The following is a 15,463-nucleotide window of genomic DNA, read 5'->3' on the forward strand; positions in this document are numbered from 1 at the left end:
GTATCATATACTTACAAGCAGGGGCGGATCCAACGGTGGGGCGGGGGGGGGGGGGGGCTCAAGCCCCCCTACCCATACCGGAACAGTGGAACCTTATGTGGAGCCCTTATAAAATTTTAGACAAAGTTCAATAGTGTAGGGGGGCTGAGACTTAAGATTAAGCAGCAGTGTTGTTCAGCCCCCCTGAAATATTTCCTGGATCCGCCGCTGCTTGCAAGGTACGAGCCGTACGCACCGTCGACGCGACCATACCGACGTTGGCTACACTCCCAATGTGTTGCCAACAAATCCGAAGAGACAGAGGCGTCCGATGGATCCTTACACTCCTGGGTCTTAGTTTGTTAGGTCGAACTATTATTGGCGTTCGAAACTTGCAGGCTAAGTTGGTTATGCTATGTCGAACTTATGTCAAACCAATGAAAATGTTATGTGGCAGCTTGTGAACTTGCGCGCGTACTTCATTTATTTGCTTCATATTCGTTTCTATGCGTCGCGGTAGCACTGCCGTCATGATTAGCTTTCATGGCGTCCCAAGATACTACACAACAGATGAGCACCGAATAACAATTGAGGATCACAGCTTTATAGTTGCATTTCTATCTATTCTATGGAGCTGAAAAGATAGACAGGGAGGAGGAGGCCAGAAGTCGAAAGCATCTGATGAACTTCCACAATGAGTGCGTACGTATATATCCTATGAGTTGTTAAGGAGCAACACCATGAGTCAACGAGTGCTTGTGATCGATTGATTCACCTATAATTAATGTGAGAGGCGTGTGAGGGGGAACTGAAGACTAGTCATTACGGTGGTTAATATGGGCGGCCGTTGAAAGGGAAAACACATAAAACATACATCTGAAACGCGTGAAACATCCGGTTGCAAAAGGCTCGTCAACACAGAGCTCGACGCCGGCGCAGAGTTCGATGCCATGGAGTGACGGGGTGGTCGCCGGTGCGAAGTTCATTGGGGGCACATGCCTCGGTAGTGGCCGCAATAGGTTGATGGGCGCGTGGCCGTGGCGAGTGTCGCAGTTCCAAGCACGAGGCACGGTGGAGGCGGTAAACCGTCCAGGTACCGCCGCGCCATGCGCCGTGGCGCGGCACTGCCACGCCAAGATCGGTGGCGCGGCAGGCCCTGCCACGTCAACGGTTGCGATTCCGGTCGTCGCCATGTCAGCCAGCTGTCGCGCCACCGTATATGACGCGACACAGGCATTTGGCCGCGCCTGGGCAATAGGCGCGGCCAAAAGTGTTAGTTAAAAAACCCCGACCGTGTTAGATTTAAAATTAGTTTTCAAAAAGTGTTAAAATTAAAAAAAAATTCTTTTGAAGCTTTCAGGTCACAAGATCAATTAGAAGCGCGCCAGGTTTTGCCGTTTGGAATTTCACTTTATGAAAGTGTAAGATCCTTGATAAATGAACTAATGAAGGATGCGTTTGAGAAATGAAGTAGTAGTGCACTGAAAGGAAAGTGCGACTAGTTCCGACTAATTAAGCCAGAGTTTTGCTTCAGTGGAGCTTGGGTACTTCAGTACTTGCATGCTCGTATCGTATATTCCTATTGTCGGTCAAGCATTGTTTCAACGCTAGATAACATGCTCAGCAAATCGTATGTGCTGACTTCAGTTACAGATCTGTCGGCCAATGTTTCTATGTATTTTATTTATAGGGGCGAGTATGAGTAATAAAGCTCACGTAAACTGGCAAAGAAAAGGGCGGGGAAGAGCATGCATCTTCGTCCATGAAAAGGACATCACACCGATACTCTTACTTTCCAAAGAAATGTTGTTAGCATCTTGGTGTTGGTGGCCGTGGCTGCTAACTGACGAGTGACGACCATGCTGGCGAATTCGATAAAGCGAGATCAAGAGCTCCAGACGCACATGTATCACAGGCGGCCACGACATGCCCGCCAAGACGGCCAGGTACAGATGCAATCGAGAACTCGTGCACAAGGCTGAAACGAAGCTTCCCGTGTACAGTCAATCAAATGGCAACAGCTCACTGCTCACATTCTTTCTCTATAAAGCCCATTGGCCCTGGCACACTTTACAGGCACAACAGAGAGCCAAAACACAACCTCAAACACTCTCCCGATCCTCATCCTCTGCGTGCACGGTGCATCTCGTCGAACCGAAGCGAAAGCTAGAGCTGCCAATGGCGGGAGCGGGAGCCAACGACCTGAAGGTGCTCGGCGTGTGGACGAGCCCGTTCGTGATCCGGGTCCGCATCGCGCTCAACATGAAAGGCCTGGCGTACGAGTACGTGGAAGAGGACCTGGGCAACAAGAGCGCGCTCCTGCTGGGCTCCAACCCGGTGCACAAGAGCGTGCCGGTGCTCCTCCACGCCGGGCGCGCCATCAACGAGTCCCAGATCATCCTGCAGTACATCGACGAGGTGTGGGCGGGGACCGGCCCGGCCGTGCTGCCGTCCGACCCCTACGAGCGCGCGGTGGCGCGGTTCTGGGCGGCCTACATCGACGACAAGGTGAGGTCGGCGTGGCTGGGGATGCTGTTCAGGTGCAAGAACGAGGAGGAGAGGGCGGAGGCGGTGGCGCGCGCCAGCGAGGCCCTCGACACGCTGGAGGGCGCCTTCAGGGACTGCTCCGAGGAGGGGAAGAAGCCCTTCTTCGGCGGCGACGGCATCGGCTTCGTGGACGTCGTGCTCGGCGGGTACCTGGGGTGGTTCGGGGCCGTCGGCAAGATCATCGGGCGCAGGCTGATCGACCCGGCTAGGACGCCGCTGCTCGCCGCGTGGGAGGACCGGTTCCGCGCCGCCGACGTCGCCAAGGGCGTCGTGCCCGACGACGTCGACAAGGTGCTCGCGTTCCTGCAGACCCTGCTCGCTGTCTCCAAGTGAGAGCGTTTCGTCGCGTTACGTGTGTGTACGACCTACGATGAGCGAGCTCATCTCGATCCGCCTGTCACTCAGTTTTGCTTCTTCCGTCAATAATCGGTATGCTTAATAAATGTACAACAGTAGTTGTTGTCTTGTAACAAGGGCTGGGCGTGTTCGGTTGAGGTGCGGTCGTGAGAAAGCTGCTGTGGGCTGTAAGAAAGCTGCTATGGGCTGTAAGCTGTAGAAAAGCTAAAAGCTGTTTGGTTAAACAAGTATAAAATATATCTTCTATCTTTATCTCTCTTAAAACAACTATGAAAGAGCTTTTTATTCCACAAATTTCGAAAAGGAGAAAGTCAAAAGCCAAAAATAGGGTCAAACCGGCTTTCAAAAATATAGTATGGAAAAACAGCTGCTTCTGAAAAAACAGCCTCCAAAATAGCCTCTTTGGTTGGGCTTTTGGTTTTTAAGGCCAAAAACCAAAGTCAAAAGCCCAACCAAACAGACCCATAATTGATTTCGCTTCTTTCTTCTAACTTTTTTGGTTTGTACTGCAGAAGTTCAGTCCTGCTCAGTATTTTGGAGCTGGACAGAATCTCAGGCACAGATATGTGAAATGTGCTCATGAAACGGTTAGCAGAGACCACAGAGAATCCTTGCGGGCTTTGGAACCTTTAGTGACGCAAGTGCTGGCGCAATCGTTGCCGGTGGCCTGGAACATCAGCCGTGCAGGTGCAGCGCCGTGAATCGTGATGCCAAATTTCCTGCCTTTGCCGACAAAGTCCTGAGTGCTGACCACTTTTGTCGGGCCGTGATTCGAACAGATAACGTTCATCCAGAATAGTAACTAGTCCACCTCTCTAGTCAATCCTAATCCCCGTCACGATCACACCACAAATCAATCGTCAGTTAGCTGTGTGCACCTAACCATGCCAACCGAACATCTCAGGCCATGTTTGTTGAAGTGAAATGAAATATAACTTACTTTAATTCCACTCCAACCTACTTTAACACATATGGATTGAGATAAAAACACGGCCTTATATCAGAATCTCAACTCCATCGCCTTGTCACGGTGCAGCGTCAATGTCAGCAGCCGAGGAAGACGACGAGGTGGCAGTGCTGGGCGTCGGCGCGTCGGCGCGCTCCGCGTAAGGGCGTGCGGCACGTTTACGTCGAGGAGAGGAGCACCTGGGCGCTAGCAACGTGCTCCTCGTCAGGAAGGTGCCGGTGCTCATCCGCGGGCCGGCCTGACACAGGTCCGCCGATCCTGCCGAACGATCCCCGTGACCGCGCCGTCGAGGTGGACCTGCGTGGCGCGCGTTCGCAACGGCAACTCGGCAAGCACGGAGAAGGCTGTTGTATGTGTCCCGCAGTGAATTTGCCACAAAAATCAGGGAACAAGGATAGCTGAATTGAGAAATTGGACAAGCAGAGGTAAAGAAGAACACGAGAGCGAGGTTGGCCACTACCGAACTGATCAGGAGTTGGGCGCTCACTGCTTCGGCGATGAGCTGGGGCGTTGGGCTCAGTACGAGTTCTGGCTGGACCAGGCCCAAACAGGACCCGTAGGTATATATTAGTTTCGGAAAGGTTTTGATTAAATTTCTTGATTTGTTTGCACAGTCTTTTGGAAGGTTCCACAAGAGCAAAAACTCTAACCAATGTATACTAGTATAACATAGCACTATCATAATGATATACATTGTTCATAACTTTAATAAAATTTATTTAGTATGTTTTTTCTTTACATATATGGACCATGGAGGCCTATCCATTTCACTAAATTTCGTTATTTAAAAATCAAAGCATGTATTTCATGTTTTATTGAGAATACTAAGTTCATATTTTTTTCTACTAATTTTCCTTCTCTATGTGGATCACTAAGCCGTCCTGAATGTGACTAACCATATCTTTATCTAAATAGTGTGCAATTAACTTCATAATTTTCTACATTGTCTACATTTACAAGCTTTATCTAGTTTTTGAATGAAAAAATCATATATTATGCAACTAATGTTTGCATGGTAATGATCAATGTCATGTTTATTTATATTTTACGATTTTAAAATATATTTTACAAGCTTTATCTAGAGAATTATGTGAAGCAACTTCTTAAGTTATGTGGCTGTTACAAGGGGATGGACGGATTAAGAAGGGCATGGTAATTCACTACATTCAGCCTGTTCACTTGTTGGTTTCAGCCAGCCCAAACCAACCAGCCAACAGTGTTTTTCTCTCACAACAAACCAGCACCAGCCAGCCCAAACCAGCCCACAAACCAGACACGGAACAGGGCCATTATCTGTGTTTTCATATGCTTCATCTAATTTTTGAATGAGAAAATCATGTAATATTTTTGCTTATATTATGCAATTAATGTTTGCATTGTAACGATTAATGTCGTGTTTATTTATATTTTACAAGTTTAAAATGATTTCTCTTATATCAGGATCTTGACACCCCCTATTTAGTTAGATATTCACATTTTAAAAATGTCTCAATCAATCGACTAGTATCTCCAAGTGTCTTTCTTAAACTTACCCTCTAAATTCTTATTTAGAGAGTCATTTGAATAAGAATCGCTCTCTTTATCTTCTCACATTTCGACAATTTTTCTATCTTATGTTTTGGAGAGCCATCTCTGCCCACCATATTTGGCTGGCGAGAAACAAGTAATAAAAGATAACATTATTTGGAGATGTAACCGAAGAATTTGTTTGAGTGCTTTGTTCATCAAAATCTTTGTTCCATTAATAAGAAAGTATATAAAGAGATTCTTGGAGTTGCTCTAAAGTTAGTTATGGAGAAATAGGCAAAATGATCTTTAACGCCACTTTTATTTTTTTGGGTAGGACCGGGTGTGGGCCTGTTTGTTCTTGAGCTTAAATATGCATTTTTTTTTAAAAAAATAACTATCTAGTCAAGATGCTCAGGTCCTGATGGATTAAAACCCTGACCTATCTAGCATGAAGACCAATTCATAAAGTAAAGAATCTAGGCCCATAATCATTATGACTAATGTGTGTTTTGCAGCGACATTACTTAGTGAGGTTAGAGTGACACTGGTTGATTGAGCAGTTATGATTTTCGTGCCCCCTAATAATGCAATTAATTTTGGTTTTCAAATAATGTATGAGAAGGTTAAGGACAAACGAACTCTAAGTGTCATTTGGTGTTGGAAGACATTTAGAGTAGTATAGGTCTTTGTTTTATGCCATGATCATACTATTAAAGGGTAGCATTAGTTAGCTCAGTTGAAGCTCAATACTATACAATAGAGTTAACTTTAATGGGATAATAATAAAGTATATGCCATTTGTTTTTCAAACTGATATAGTTGGAGTTGGCCTAATTTATTAGGACGCAATGGATTCCAACACACTCGATAGTATTAGTAAAGAATCGCAAAAGATTTAAGAATTAGTCGATTGAATAATTGTTTTGAAATAAAGGGTAAATGCTATTTTGAAGACATGTTTGGTACAAAGAAAGATATGTGCTGAAACAATACGTGTATATTAGCGCTATATGCGGCGCCCAACGACATCGCCCGCGCATTCTCCTTGTTTGCTCCTCCTCTCGCGGTCCTCGTCAAGACCGATAGCTTCACGTCCCAAATCGAGCGAGCAGCGACGGTGGCGAGCCTGCCGCGCGCAGCGTCTCATCCGTCCCAAATCGACCCAAACCCATTGCAGACCAGCTCAAACCATGGCAGGTGCGGCGCCACCCGCCCTGCGTATATCGCACGCGCAATTCATCGAGCACCTTCGCTGTGCGGCCTCGTCAGACCGCACCCGTCGCGCCGGCGAGGCTCTCCACGGCTGGGCGCTCAAGTCCGGCGCCGCTTCCCACATGCCTGTCTCCAACTCTCTCATCACCTTCTACTGCTCCCTCCCGCGGCCCCTACTCGGTGCAGCCTTCGTCGTCTTCGCCGACATCCCCGCCGCCTTGCGCGACGTCGCCTCGTGGAACTCCCTCCTCAACCCGCTCTCCCGCCACCGCCCCCTCGCCGCTCTCTCCCATTTCCGCTCCATGATGTCCTCCACCGACGCCGTCCTCCCCACGCCGCACTCCTTCGCCGCCGCGTTCACTGCGGCCGCCCGCGTGCCCTCCGCGTCCGTTGGCGCCAGCGCACACGCGCTCGCGTGCAAGCTGCCGTCCTCCTCCGGCTCCAATAATGTCTTCGTCTCGACCGCCCTTCTCAACATGTACTGCAAGCTGGGAGCTATTTCTGATGCCCAGAGGGTGTTTGACGAAATGCCACATCGGAATGCGGTGTCCTGGGCCGCCATGGTGTCAGGGTATGCCACAAGGAAGTGTTCTGAGGAGGCCTTTGAGCTCTTCCGGCTGATGCTTCAGGAGTGCCCATTGGAGAAAAATGAGTTCGTCACCACAGCAGTTCTTAGCGCAGTTAGTGTGCCACTGGGTTTGCTTATGGGGGTGCAGTTGCATGGGCTGGTATTGAAGGATGGCTTGGTGGGATTTGTGTCCGTGGAGAATTCACTTGTCACAATGTATGCAAAGGCTGAGTGTATGGATGCAGCAATGGCAGTGTTTGGGTCATCTAAGGAGAGGAACTCCATCACATGGTCAGCAATGATCACGGGGTATGCTCAGAATGGGGAAGCAGATTGTGCAGCTAGGATGTTCCTACAGATGCATTCGGCAGGATTCTCACCAACTGAATTCACCTTTGTTGGGATACTGAACGCATCCAGTGATATGGGCGCATTGGTGGTTGGGAAGCAGGCACATGGTTTGATGGTGAAGCTTGGGTTTGAGAGGCAGGTTTATGTGAAGAGTGCACTGGTGGACATGTATGCCAAGTGTGGTTGTATTGGTGATGCGAAAGATGGGTTTCACCAATTGTATGATGTTGATGATGTTGTCATTTGGACAGCGATGATTACTGGACATGTGCAGAATGGGGAGCATGAGGAAGCCCTGATGTTGTATTCCAGGATGGACAAAGAGGGCGTTATGCCCAGTTATTTAACTGTAACTAGTGTACTTAGAGCATGTGCGTGCCTTGCAGCACTGGAGCCTGGGAAGCAATTGCATGCACAAATCTTGAAGTGTGGATTTGGTTTGGGGGGCTCTGTTGGAACAGCTTTGTCTACTATGTATTCAAAGTGTGGAAACCTTGAAGATAGCATGGTTGTCTTCAGAAGGATGCCTGATAGGGATATTATTTCATGGAACTCAATTATTTCTGGTTTTTCACAGCATGGGCGTGGAAGTGATGCACTTGACCTGTTCGAGGAGATGAAGCTAGAGGGAATGGCACCAGATCATATAACATTCATTAATGTGTTATGTGCTTGTAGCCACATGGGCTTAGTTGACAGAGGCTGGTTTTATTTTAGGGCAATGAGCAAAGACTATAGTTTAATTCCTACGCTTGATCACTATGCTTGCATAGTTGATATTCTGAGCCGAGCAGGCCAGTTAAAAGAAGCAAAGGACTTCATAGAGTCAATAACTATTGACCATGGAACATGCCTATGGCGTATAGTCCTAGGGGCATGTCGCAGTCTACGAGATTTTGATGTTGGAGCATATGCAGGTGAACAGCTGATGGAGTTAGGTACTGAGGACTCATCTGCTTATATATTGTTATCAAACATCTATGCTGCCCAGAGGAAGTGGAATGATGTTGAGCGGGTGAGACATTTGATGAGACTCCGAGGTGTTAGCAAAGATCCAGGGTGTAGCTGGGTTGAGCTTAACAGCCGAGTTCATGTGTTTGTTGTTGGGGAACAGCAACATCCTGAAGCGGAAAATATAAATGTAGAGTTGATTAGGCTAGCAAAACACATGAAGGATGAAGGGTATCGTCAAACATATAAATTCCTGTTTGATGAAGAACTGGATGCACTAGGAGAACCTCATGAAGAAGAACAATTGGAATTGATATCAACAGCGTTTAGCTGAGTTCCCAAGTGGTAAGAAAGGTTATTACTATTATTTCAACCAAAAGGAGGAATTAAAAGGAAAACTTAAAAAATTTGTAATGAAAAAAATAATCAGTTGTATCTGCACCTGAATACATAAATAGTAGAATTTTTTCTTTGTGGATCTCTAACTAAATGGTGCTTTGATAGCTAATTGAAACATCTATCCTCTATACTTAGCTTCTTTAGAAACTTATCAAAATTTATGAATCATAAGTGCTATTTGGTATTCCTTTGCAATATTGTTGCAGAGGTGATGTTGGTCATATCTACTCAGTGATGTAATGTATCAATCTTCTTAGGTATCAGTGAAGGTAGACACAAGACAATGGATTTGGAGATAGCTTTAGGACCGAGGTTCTAAATAGTATAGCTTCTTTTGCCCAAAGCCCGAAGCAATGGTCCCACTTGCTGCTAAGCTACAAGCACAATGGAACTAAGTGGCCTTGCTATTTTTTCCTGGCTCATGGCTAGAGATTGCTCCATTATATATCAAAATGCCCAAATACATCTCTTATAAGTCTTAGCTATGAAAAATGTAGCTGGACCCCTTATCTTCATTGTTTATTAACACTAATATTTTCTCTGGTGCAAATTTTATCTGTTTGAGTGTAAAATTAGTCCATATGCCTTTGGATCATTAGCAATCAAATGGATTGAGAATGAGACTGTTTTTTTTACATGTTCTTATGTCAAAGCTTAATCACTACCAATGTAGTGCGATCGGTATGTGGCCTCTGCTTTGAAATTATAGTTGTACTATCTGCTACAATAATTTAGGTCAAATTATATTTCATACTTTACGTATTTATCACAACTTAGTTCAGATGCTGAGTTAATTCAACCTATATATATTTAGATATAGGAAAATTCTGCAAAATCAAATGAGTTACAGAAATGTTTTAAAGAAATTAGAAGCACTACTTTTTGTTGAATCCCTTTTATTTTGTGTACTTATTTATTCACTATATATTATGAATTTACATGCATATCTTGCAATTTTAATCCTTGATACCAGGTCGTGGGTTCGAAGCAGTCTCTCCGCAGATTTTGCGGGGGAAAGGCTTGCCTAGGTTTTTCCCTTCCCCAGACCCCACTCATGTGGGAGCCTCTGGCACTGGGTCTGCCCTTTTTTTTTTATATTTACACATTTTTGTTAGTTAAAAATAATATGACAAAATTGTATTCATACTTATATATCTACTGCTATCTGTTTCAACCATCTTTTTTGAAGCCAAACAAATTATAAACAATGTTATTGTAGTTGAATGAAGTGTTATCAGGCCCATAGTTGGCATAATATTATATGCTAAAGAAAGCATCACATGGATTTGTATTAAGTCTCATGCCATCAACAATGTATAATTAACATTATATTTTATGTAAAGTTCCTTAGATGTGTTCTGTACTTCTGTACTTATTCTGAGTTTTATTCTACATGTTCTGAATACAGATTAGGTAATATTCATTTATAATATAATCTTGGAAAGAAATTTGAGTTGTACAACAGCAACTCAGCAGAAATTTTACTATGAAAACAACAGAGTTAGGATGGTCATATACTCATATATGCTAATCTTGATCGAAAGCCTGATCTACTACACTTGTTGCAATGTACTCATGTGGCTATAGTTTTTTAGTAGCGCTTGCACTGGAAACCTGATATCTAATGATTATCCAAGGGTCCTAAGTTAAGGTTATTTTATTGTTGCTTTCTGAGAAGTGTGTGTTAACTTTTCATTTGAGCTCGTGCTCTTTTTTCATAATATTTGTTTAAGTTGGTGTGAGTGACGTGTCTAGTGGCTGTGGATCATTATATTAAGAAGAAACTAAGATCTTTTTATAGCTGGTGAATCTTTAGACTTGACTGGTTTCTAGCACGTGGTTATGATTTATGAATTCTTTGTAGTATATCCTATTGATTTAGAGATAATAGACTGCTTACTAATATTTTCACTCCCTGGTGGTGATATCCTAATTATATATGTTTGCTGATTTCAATACTTTGTTGGAACTTAACTTTTCACCATGGTTCCAAACTGTGGTTGTCATCTCTTCGTAGTTGCTTTTAAAAGAACTTACTCATTCGTCTTAGGAACAACAGAAGTTGTTTTGTCATCTGGCACAGTGAAATTCTTTGAACTACCCCTGGTGCATGCTATGAAATTCTTTTTCATGCTGCTGCTTTTCTACCTTTTTATTGTGCAGTTGTATGAAATACTTAACTCCTCGCTTATTGTTATGTTTAGTTTCAGTTCTGCAATGGAATGATTACTTGGCACTATTTGTATATTGTCTTTGAGAAGCTGATTGATAGTTCGATCACTAAGCACCTGGTTTTTAGTGTGTACCGTTTTTCATTCCTCGCCTCCTGGGGCAGAGTGGATTACTAGCCACAACTATAATTGCAAGAGTGAACCTGTAATCATTGAACTAAAGCCAACTGAAGCGAATCAAGTTAAGTGCAATTAGAACAATATAGCATGTCATAGGAGTTGAAGCAGACAACTCTGTCGAAATGCCAATACCTCAGGTTAATTGAACCACACCACCAACAGCAATATCATGTTCAATAGTTGTTAGTGACATGGTCCAGCAGTTTCATTCTAGTTGTACCACACCTAACACTGTATTGGAGAAACTTATGCTTGTGTTGAGGTCTGATCTTAAGTTCCTGCTCCATAATCCAAAGAATTCTAATATGATGGAGCTGATCCTTAAGCTGCTTCGTCAATACTCTGTTTGTACTTAATTGTGTGCATGTGAGCAAACTTTGTTTTATGTTTTCTGTATCCCCATATTTAGTTTTTAAACTCTCTCTTCTCAAGCTAGACATTTCTAAAGCTTTCGATTCAGTTTCATGGCCTTTTCTTCTGGAGGTCCTGTAGCATCTTTGATGTAGACTAGGCCTGATCTTTCGAAAGGTATGATAGCATCGATTGGTGGAGACTCGACGTTCACGATCTAAGCTTCGAACCAAGACTGATTCGGACCCTGTAACCATTACACCACTGTGCCATTGGTTATCAACCACGCGAACGCGATTGACCTCGTCGAGAAGGCTTTCCTGCAAGCGAATCGAGAACACAAGCAAGAACGGGATGAACGCAATATGAAATTGCAAATAAATATGAGGCATATGATAACAAGGAGTTTAAGTCTTTATTCGAAGGGACTAATCGCCACTGACGAATAAGATCAAGAACTAGGGCTCTGATTCACAGCAAGCAGCCTTGGCGGCACAGTTGCAGCAAAACGATGTCTGTTTCACGAGAAAATCAAGAACTAAATAAAACCTAAACCCTAAGGAGAGCGACGGCTGCTATTTTTAGAGTCTTGGACGTCACCCCTAATGGGCCCAAACACGATAGATTTTTTTTATTTTAACACTTTTTGGAAACTAATTTTAAATCTAACACGACCGTTTTTTTTAAAAAGCTAACACTTTTGGCCGCGCTTATTACCCTAGCGCGGCCAAATGCTATGCATGGTGCGGCACAGGGCTAACATGGCGGTAACCGGGTCCGATGACCGTTGACGCGGCAGGTCCTGCCGCGCCACCGATTTTGGCGCGGCAGTGCCGCGCCATTGAGCATGGCGTGGCTGCGCCAAATAAAACCCCGCAGCGAGGCCGCCCGCCTGCCCGCTGCCCTGCCCGCCCGCCCGCTGCCAGCCGCCTCTGCCCCGCCGCCGCGCAGCTCCCGCGGCCGCCTACATCGCGCCCGCCTGCCCACGCCGCGTCCGGCCACTCTTGCCGTGCAGCGCCCGCGCCGACCGCGCTTGCCTGCCCACGCCGCGCCCGGCCAGTCCCGCCGCGCAACGCCCGTGCTGACCGCGCCACGAACGCCGGCGCGTCAAGGCCGTCAGCTCCTAAGGTACCTCCCTCTCGATTTCATGTTATTTTGATTATTATTATTTGAGGATAATTAATGATTTGTGATAGTTAGGGTTTTATGATTGTTATTGATTTATGATAGTTTGTCAAATTTAGGATACTTACTGATTTAGGATAGTTAGGTTAGTGAATTTGTTTGTGATTTACATAGGTAGTTTTTAGGTTCGAGGTTGTGTGTTCTAGTATAGTTAGGAATTTGGGTTTAGGGATTGATTAGGTATTTATTAATTAGTTTATAGTTATTTAGTTAGGGATTTTGGGTATACCTACTAGTTTACAAACGTCAGTACTTACTAGTGCGCGATACGTCGATTTTGATGACTTCATGAAGTTTCGTCAAATGCTTATATTCCTAGTGAAGTTGTTTATGTTACAAGTGCGTGATATGTCTGTTAATGTTACTTTGAATATATACATGTGCTTTCATATTGTGTTCGTATTGCATAACAAGTAGTTCAAATTTTGCAATGCTACATAATGTTAATTTGAATTTTGTTAATTTGAATACTCTAACGCTTTTTTTATCAATTTGTAACAGGATGGCTCCACCCACGCAGCACTCATTGTTGAGGTGGAGTATGACGACTAGCACCGAGCACATATCTTGAGCCACAACGATGCAGAGGTGGCCTTGGCTCCTTTGAGGCCCCACACGCACACCAGGACGCACCAGTGGGACGAGCGTTACGCGCCGTATATACGGCGTGCCGGCTTCCTCGAGCTTGTTCGTGTTGTCAACCACGATCTTTCGCCCCTTGACCGAGCACTACTTACTGCAGTTGTAGACAGGTGCGAGTGTATTCTTTGCACGTAAACTTTCTTGTAACAAATTTGAGGTAAGTAATAGTCGTTCTATTCTTATATCAGGTGGAGGCCTGAGGCCCACACGTTTCACCTGCCTTGTGGCGAGATGACCTTGACCATGCAAGACATGAAGGCTATTTTTGGCCTTCGGTTGGGGGGACTTTGAAAGCTCTAGTTTAGTTTTGGTGAATTGATGAAACCCTAAATGCTAACCTAGTTTATCAAGTGATCATGAGAATATGTAGCACACTCTAAGTAGTGAAGCAAATGAAGATCATAACATGATGATGATGATGCCATGGTGATGATCAAGTGCTTAGACTTGAAAAGAATAAAGAGAAAAACAAAAAGCTCAAGACAATGATAAATTGTAGGAGCTATTTTGTTTTGGTGATCAAGACACTTAAAGAGTGTGATCACATTTAGGTTTGATAGCCGTACTATTAAGAGGGATGAAACTCGTATCGAAATGCGGTTGTCAAAGTGCCACTAGATGCTCTAACTCATTGCATATGTATTTATAATCTAGTGGAATGCTAACACCCTTGAAAATATTTGTGAAAATATGCTAACACATGTGCACAAGGTGATACACTTGGTGGTTGGCACATTTGAGCAAGGGTGAAGGAGTTAGAGGTGAAAAGGAGTTAGTCTTGCTGGTCACTGAGTGACCGGACGCTGGTCTCAGAGGGATCGACGCGTCCGGTCAAGTGTGGCAGCGTTGACGTCAGCGTCGGTCATCGACCGGACGCTGGGTCTTAGACTGACCGGATGCTGAGGTCCAGCGTCCGGCCCTGTTGTCGGGCAACACAGAAGAAAGTCACTGTGAGACCGGACGCTGGCAGGGTCTGGTCAAGAATGACCGAACGCGTCCGGTCGAAGGAATTTGTTTCTAGAACTTTACTAGAAACGACCGGACGCTGGAGGCTGAGCGTCCGGTCAGTTTGAGCGCTGCATCCGGTCAACAGATGACTGTTGAGATCGGGCGAACATCATTCAAAGAGGGGACACATGGCGTGTATCACGTGACCAAACACTGAGGGCCAGCGTCCGGTCGATCGGACCGGAGCGTCCGGTCACCCCGCGCTGTGCCCAGTGAAGAGGTACAACGGCTCTATTTCATGGAGGCTTCTATTAAGCCCCATGGCCGGTTGAAGCTCAAAACCTTTGGCCCTTTGCATTGACATAGCAACCTTGTGAGCTTAGTCAAAGCTCTCCCACTCATCTCCATCATAGATTCATCATCTTTGTGAGATTGGGAGAGAATCCAAGTGCATTGCTTGAGTGTTTGTATCTAGAGGCACTTGGTGTTCGTGTTTCGCTGTGGGATTTGCTTGTTACTCTTAGTGGTTGCCGCCACCTAGATGGCTTGGAGCAGCGAGGATCGTCGAGCGTAGGGCGGTGATTGTCTCTAGATCCGATCGTTGTGATTGTGAGGGGTTCTTGACCTTTCCCCGGTGGAGAGCCAAAATGTACTCTAGTGGATTGCTCGTGGCTTGTGTGATCCTCATCTTGTGTTGGTTGTGCGGCATCCTATTGAGGGTTTGGCGTGTGAACCTCCAAGTGAGTGAATCACCACAACGAGGACTAGCTTGCCGGCAAGCAAGTGAACCTCGGTAAAAATCATTATGTTCATCATTTGATTCCGAGGTGATTGGTCTTCATTGTTATTCATCCTTGTGATTGATTGGATCATTCATCGACACGGTGGTATAACCTTCGTGATTACTCTCTTTATATTACCGCAAACTAGTTGTCAAGCTCTTTAGTGTAGCTAGTTGTGAGAGCTTGTTTGCTTGGTTGGTATGGCTCTTTAGTTAGCCTTTGAGAGCACACTAACATAGGTTAGAGTCAAAGCTATTATGCGAATAGATACTATCTAAACTAGAATTGTGGTAGGTGGTTTGCATTTTGAGTAGGCTAGCGCAACACTTGCTTCGCCTCATAATTATCTAACCTTTTTGTTAAG

General features: G+C 45.0%; 3 protein-coding genes across 4 annotated transcripts; all 3 read left to right on the plus strand.

The window, feature by feature from the left end:
• Window positions 1–2,038: 2,038 nt before the first annotated feature.
• Window positions 2,039–2,999, plus strand: LOC136536073 (probable glutathione S-transferase GSTU6). Its single transcript, XM_066528487.1, has one exon. The coding sequence runs from the start codon at window positions 2,158–2,160 to the stop codon at window positions 2,857–2,859; it is 702 nt and encodes a 233-aa protein (XP_066384584.1). The 5' UTR covers window positions 2,039–2,157; the 3' UTR covers window positions 2,860–2,999.
• A 3,452-nt stretch (window positions 3,000–6,451) lies between these two features.
• Window positions 6,452–11,422, plus strand: LOC136486915 (pentatricopeptide repeat-containing protein At2g33680-like). 2 transcript variants are annotated; one of them, XM_066483993.1, is made up of 2 exons: window positions 6,452–8,786; window positions 11,045–11,422. In XM_066483993.1, the coding sequence occupies exon 1, from the start codon at window positions 6,550–6,552 to the stop codon at window positions 8,773–8,775; it is 2,226 nt and encodes a 741-aa protein (XP_066340090.1). In that variant the 5' UTR covers window positions 6,452–6,549; the 3' UTR covers window positions 8,776–8,786; window positions 11,045–11,422. The 2 variants fall into 2 exon arrangements, with proteins under 2 accessions (XP_066340090.1, XP_066340081.1); XM_066483984.1 differs by lacking the exon at window positions 11,045–11,422 and adding an exon at window positions 9,098–10,020.
• A 900-nt stretch (window positions 11,423–12,322) lies between these two features.
• LOC136458537 (U1 small nuclear ribonucleoprotein C-2-like) lies at window positions 12,323–13,279 on the plus strand. The gene is made up of 2 exons (XM_066458489.1): window positions 12,323–12,670; window positions 13,229–13,279. Exons 1-2 carry the CDS (start codon window positions 12,323–12,325, stop codon window positions 13,277–13,279), a joined length of 399 nt encoding a protein of 132 aa, XP_066314586.1.
• The last annotated feature ends 2,184 nt before the right edge of the window (window positions 13,280–15,463 follow it).

The sequence above is a fragment of the Miscanthus floridulus genome, chromosome 1 (genome assembly GCF_019320115.1).
Source record: "Miscanthus floridulus cultivar M001 chromosome 1, ASM1932011v1, whole genome shotgun sequence".
Taxonomy (NCBI): Eukaryota; Viridiplantae; Streptophyta; class Magnoliopsida; order Poales; family Poaceae; genus Miscanthus; species Miscanthus floridulus.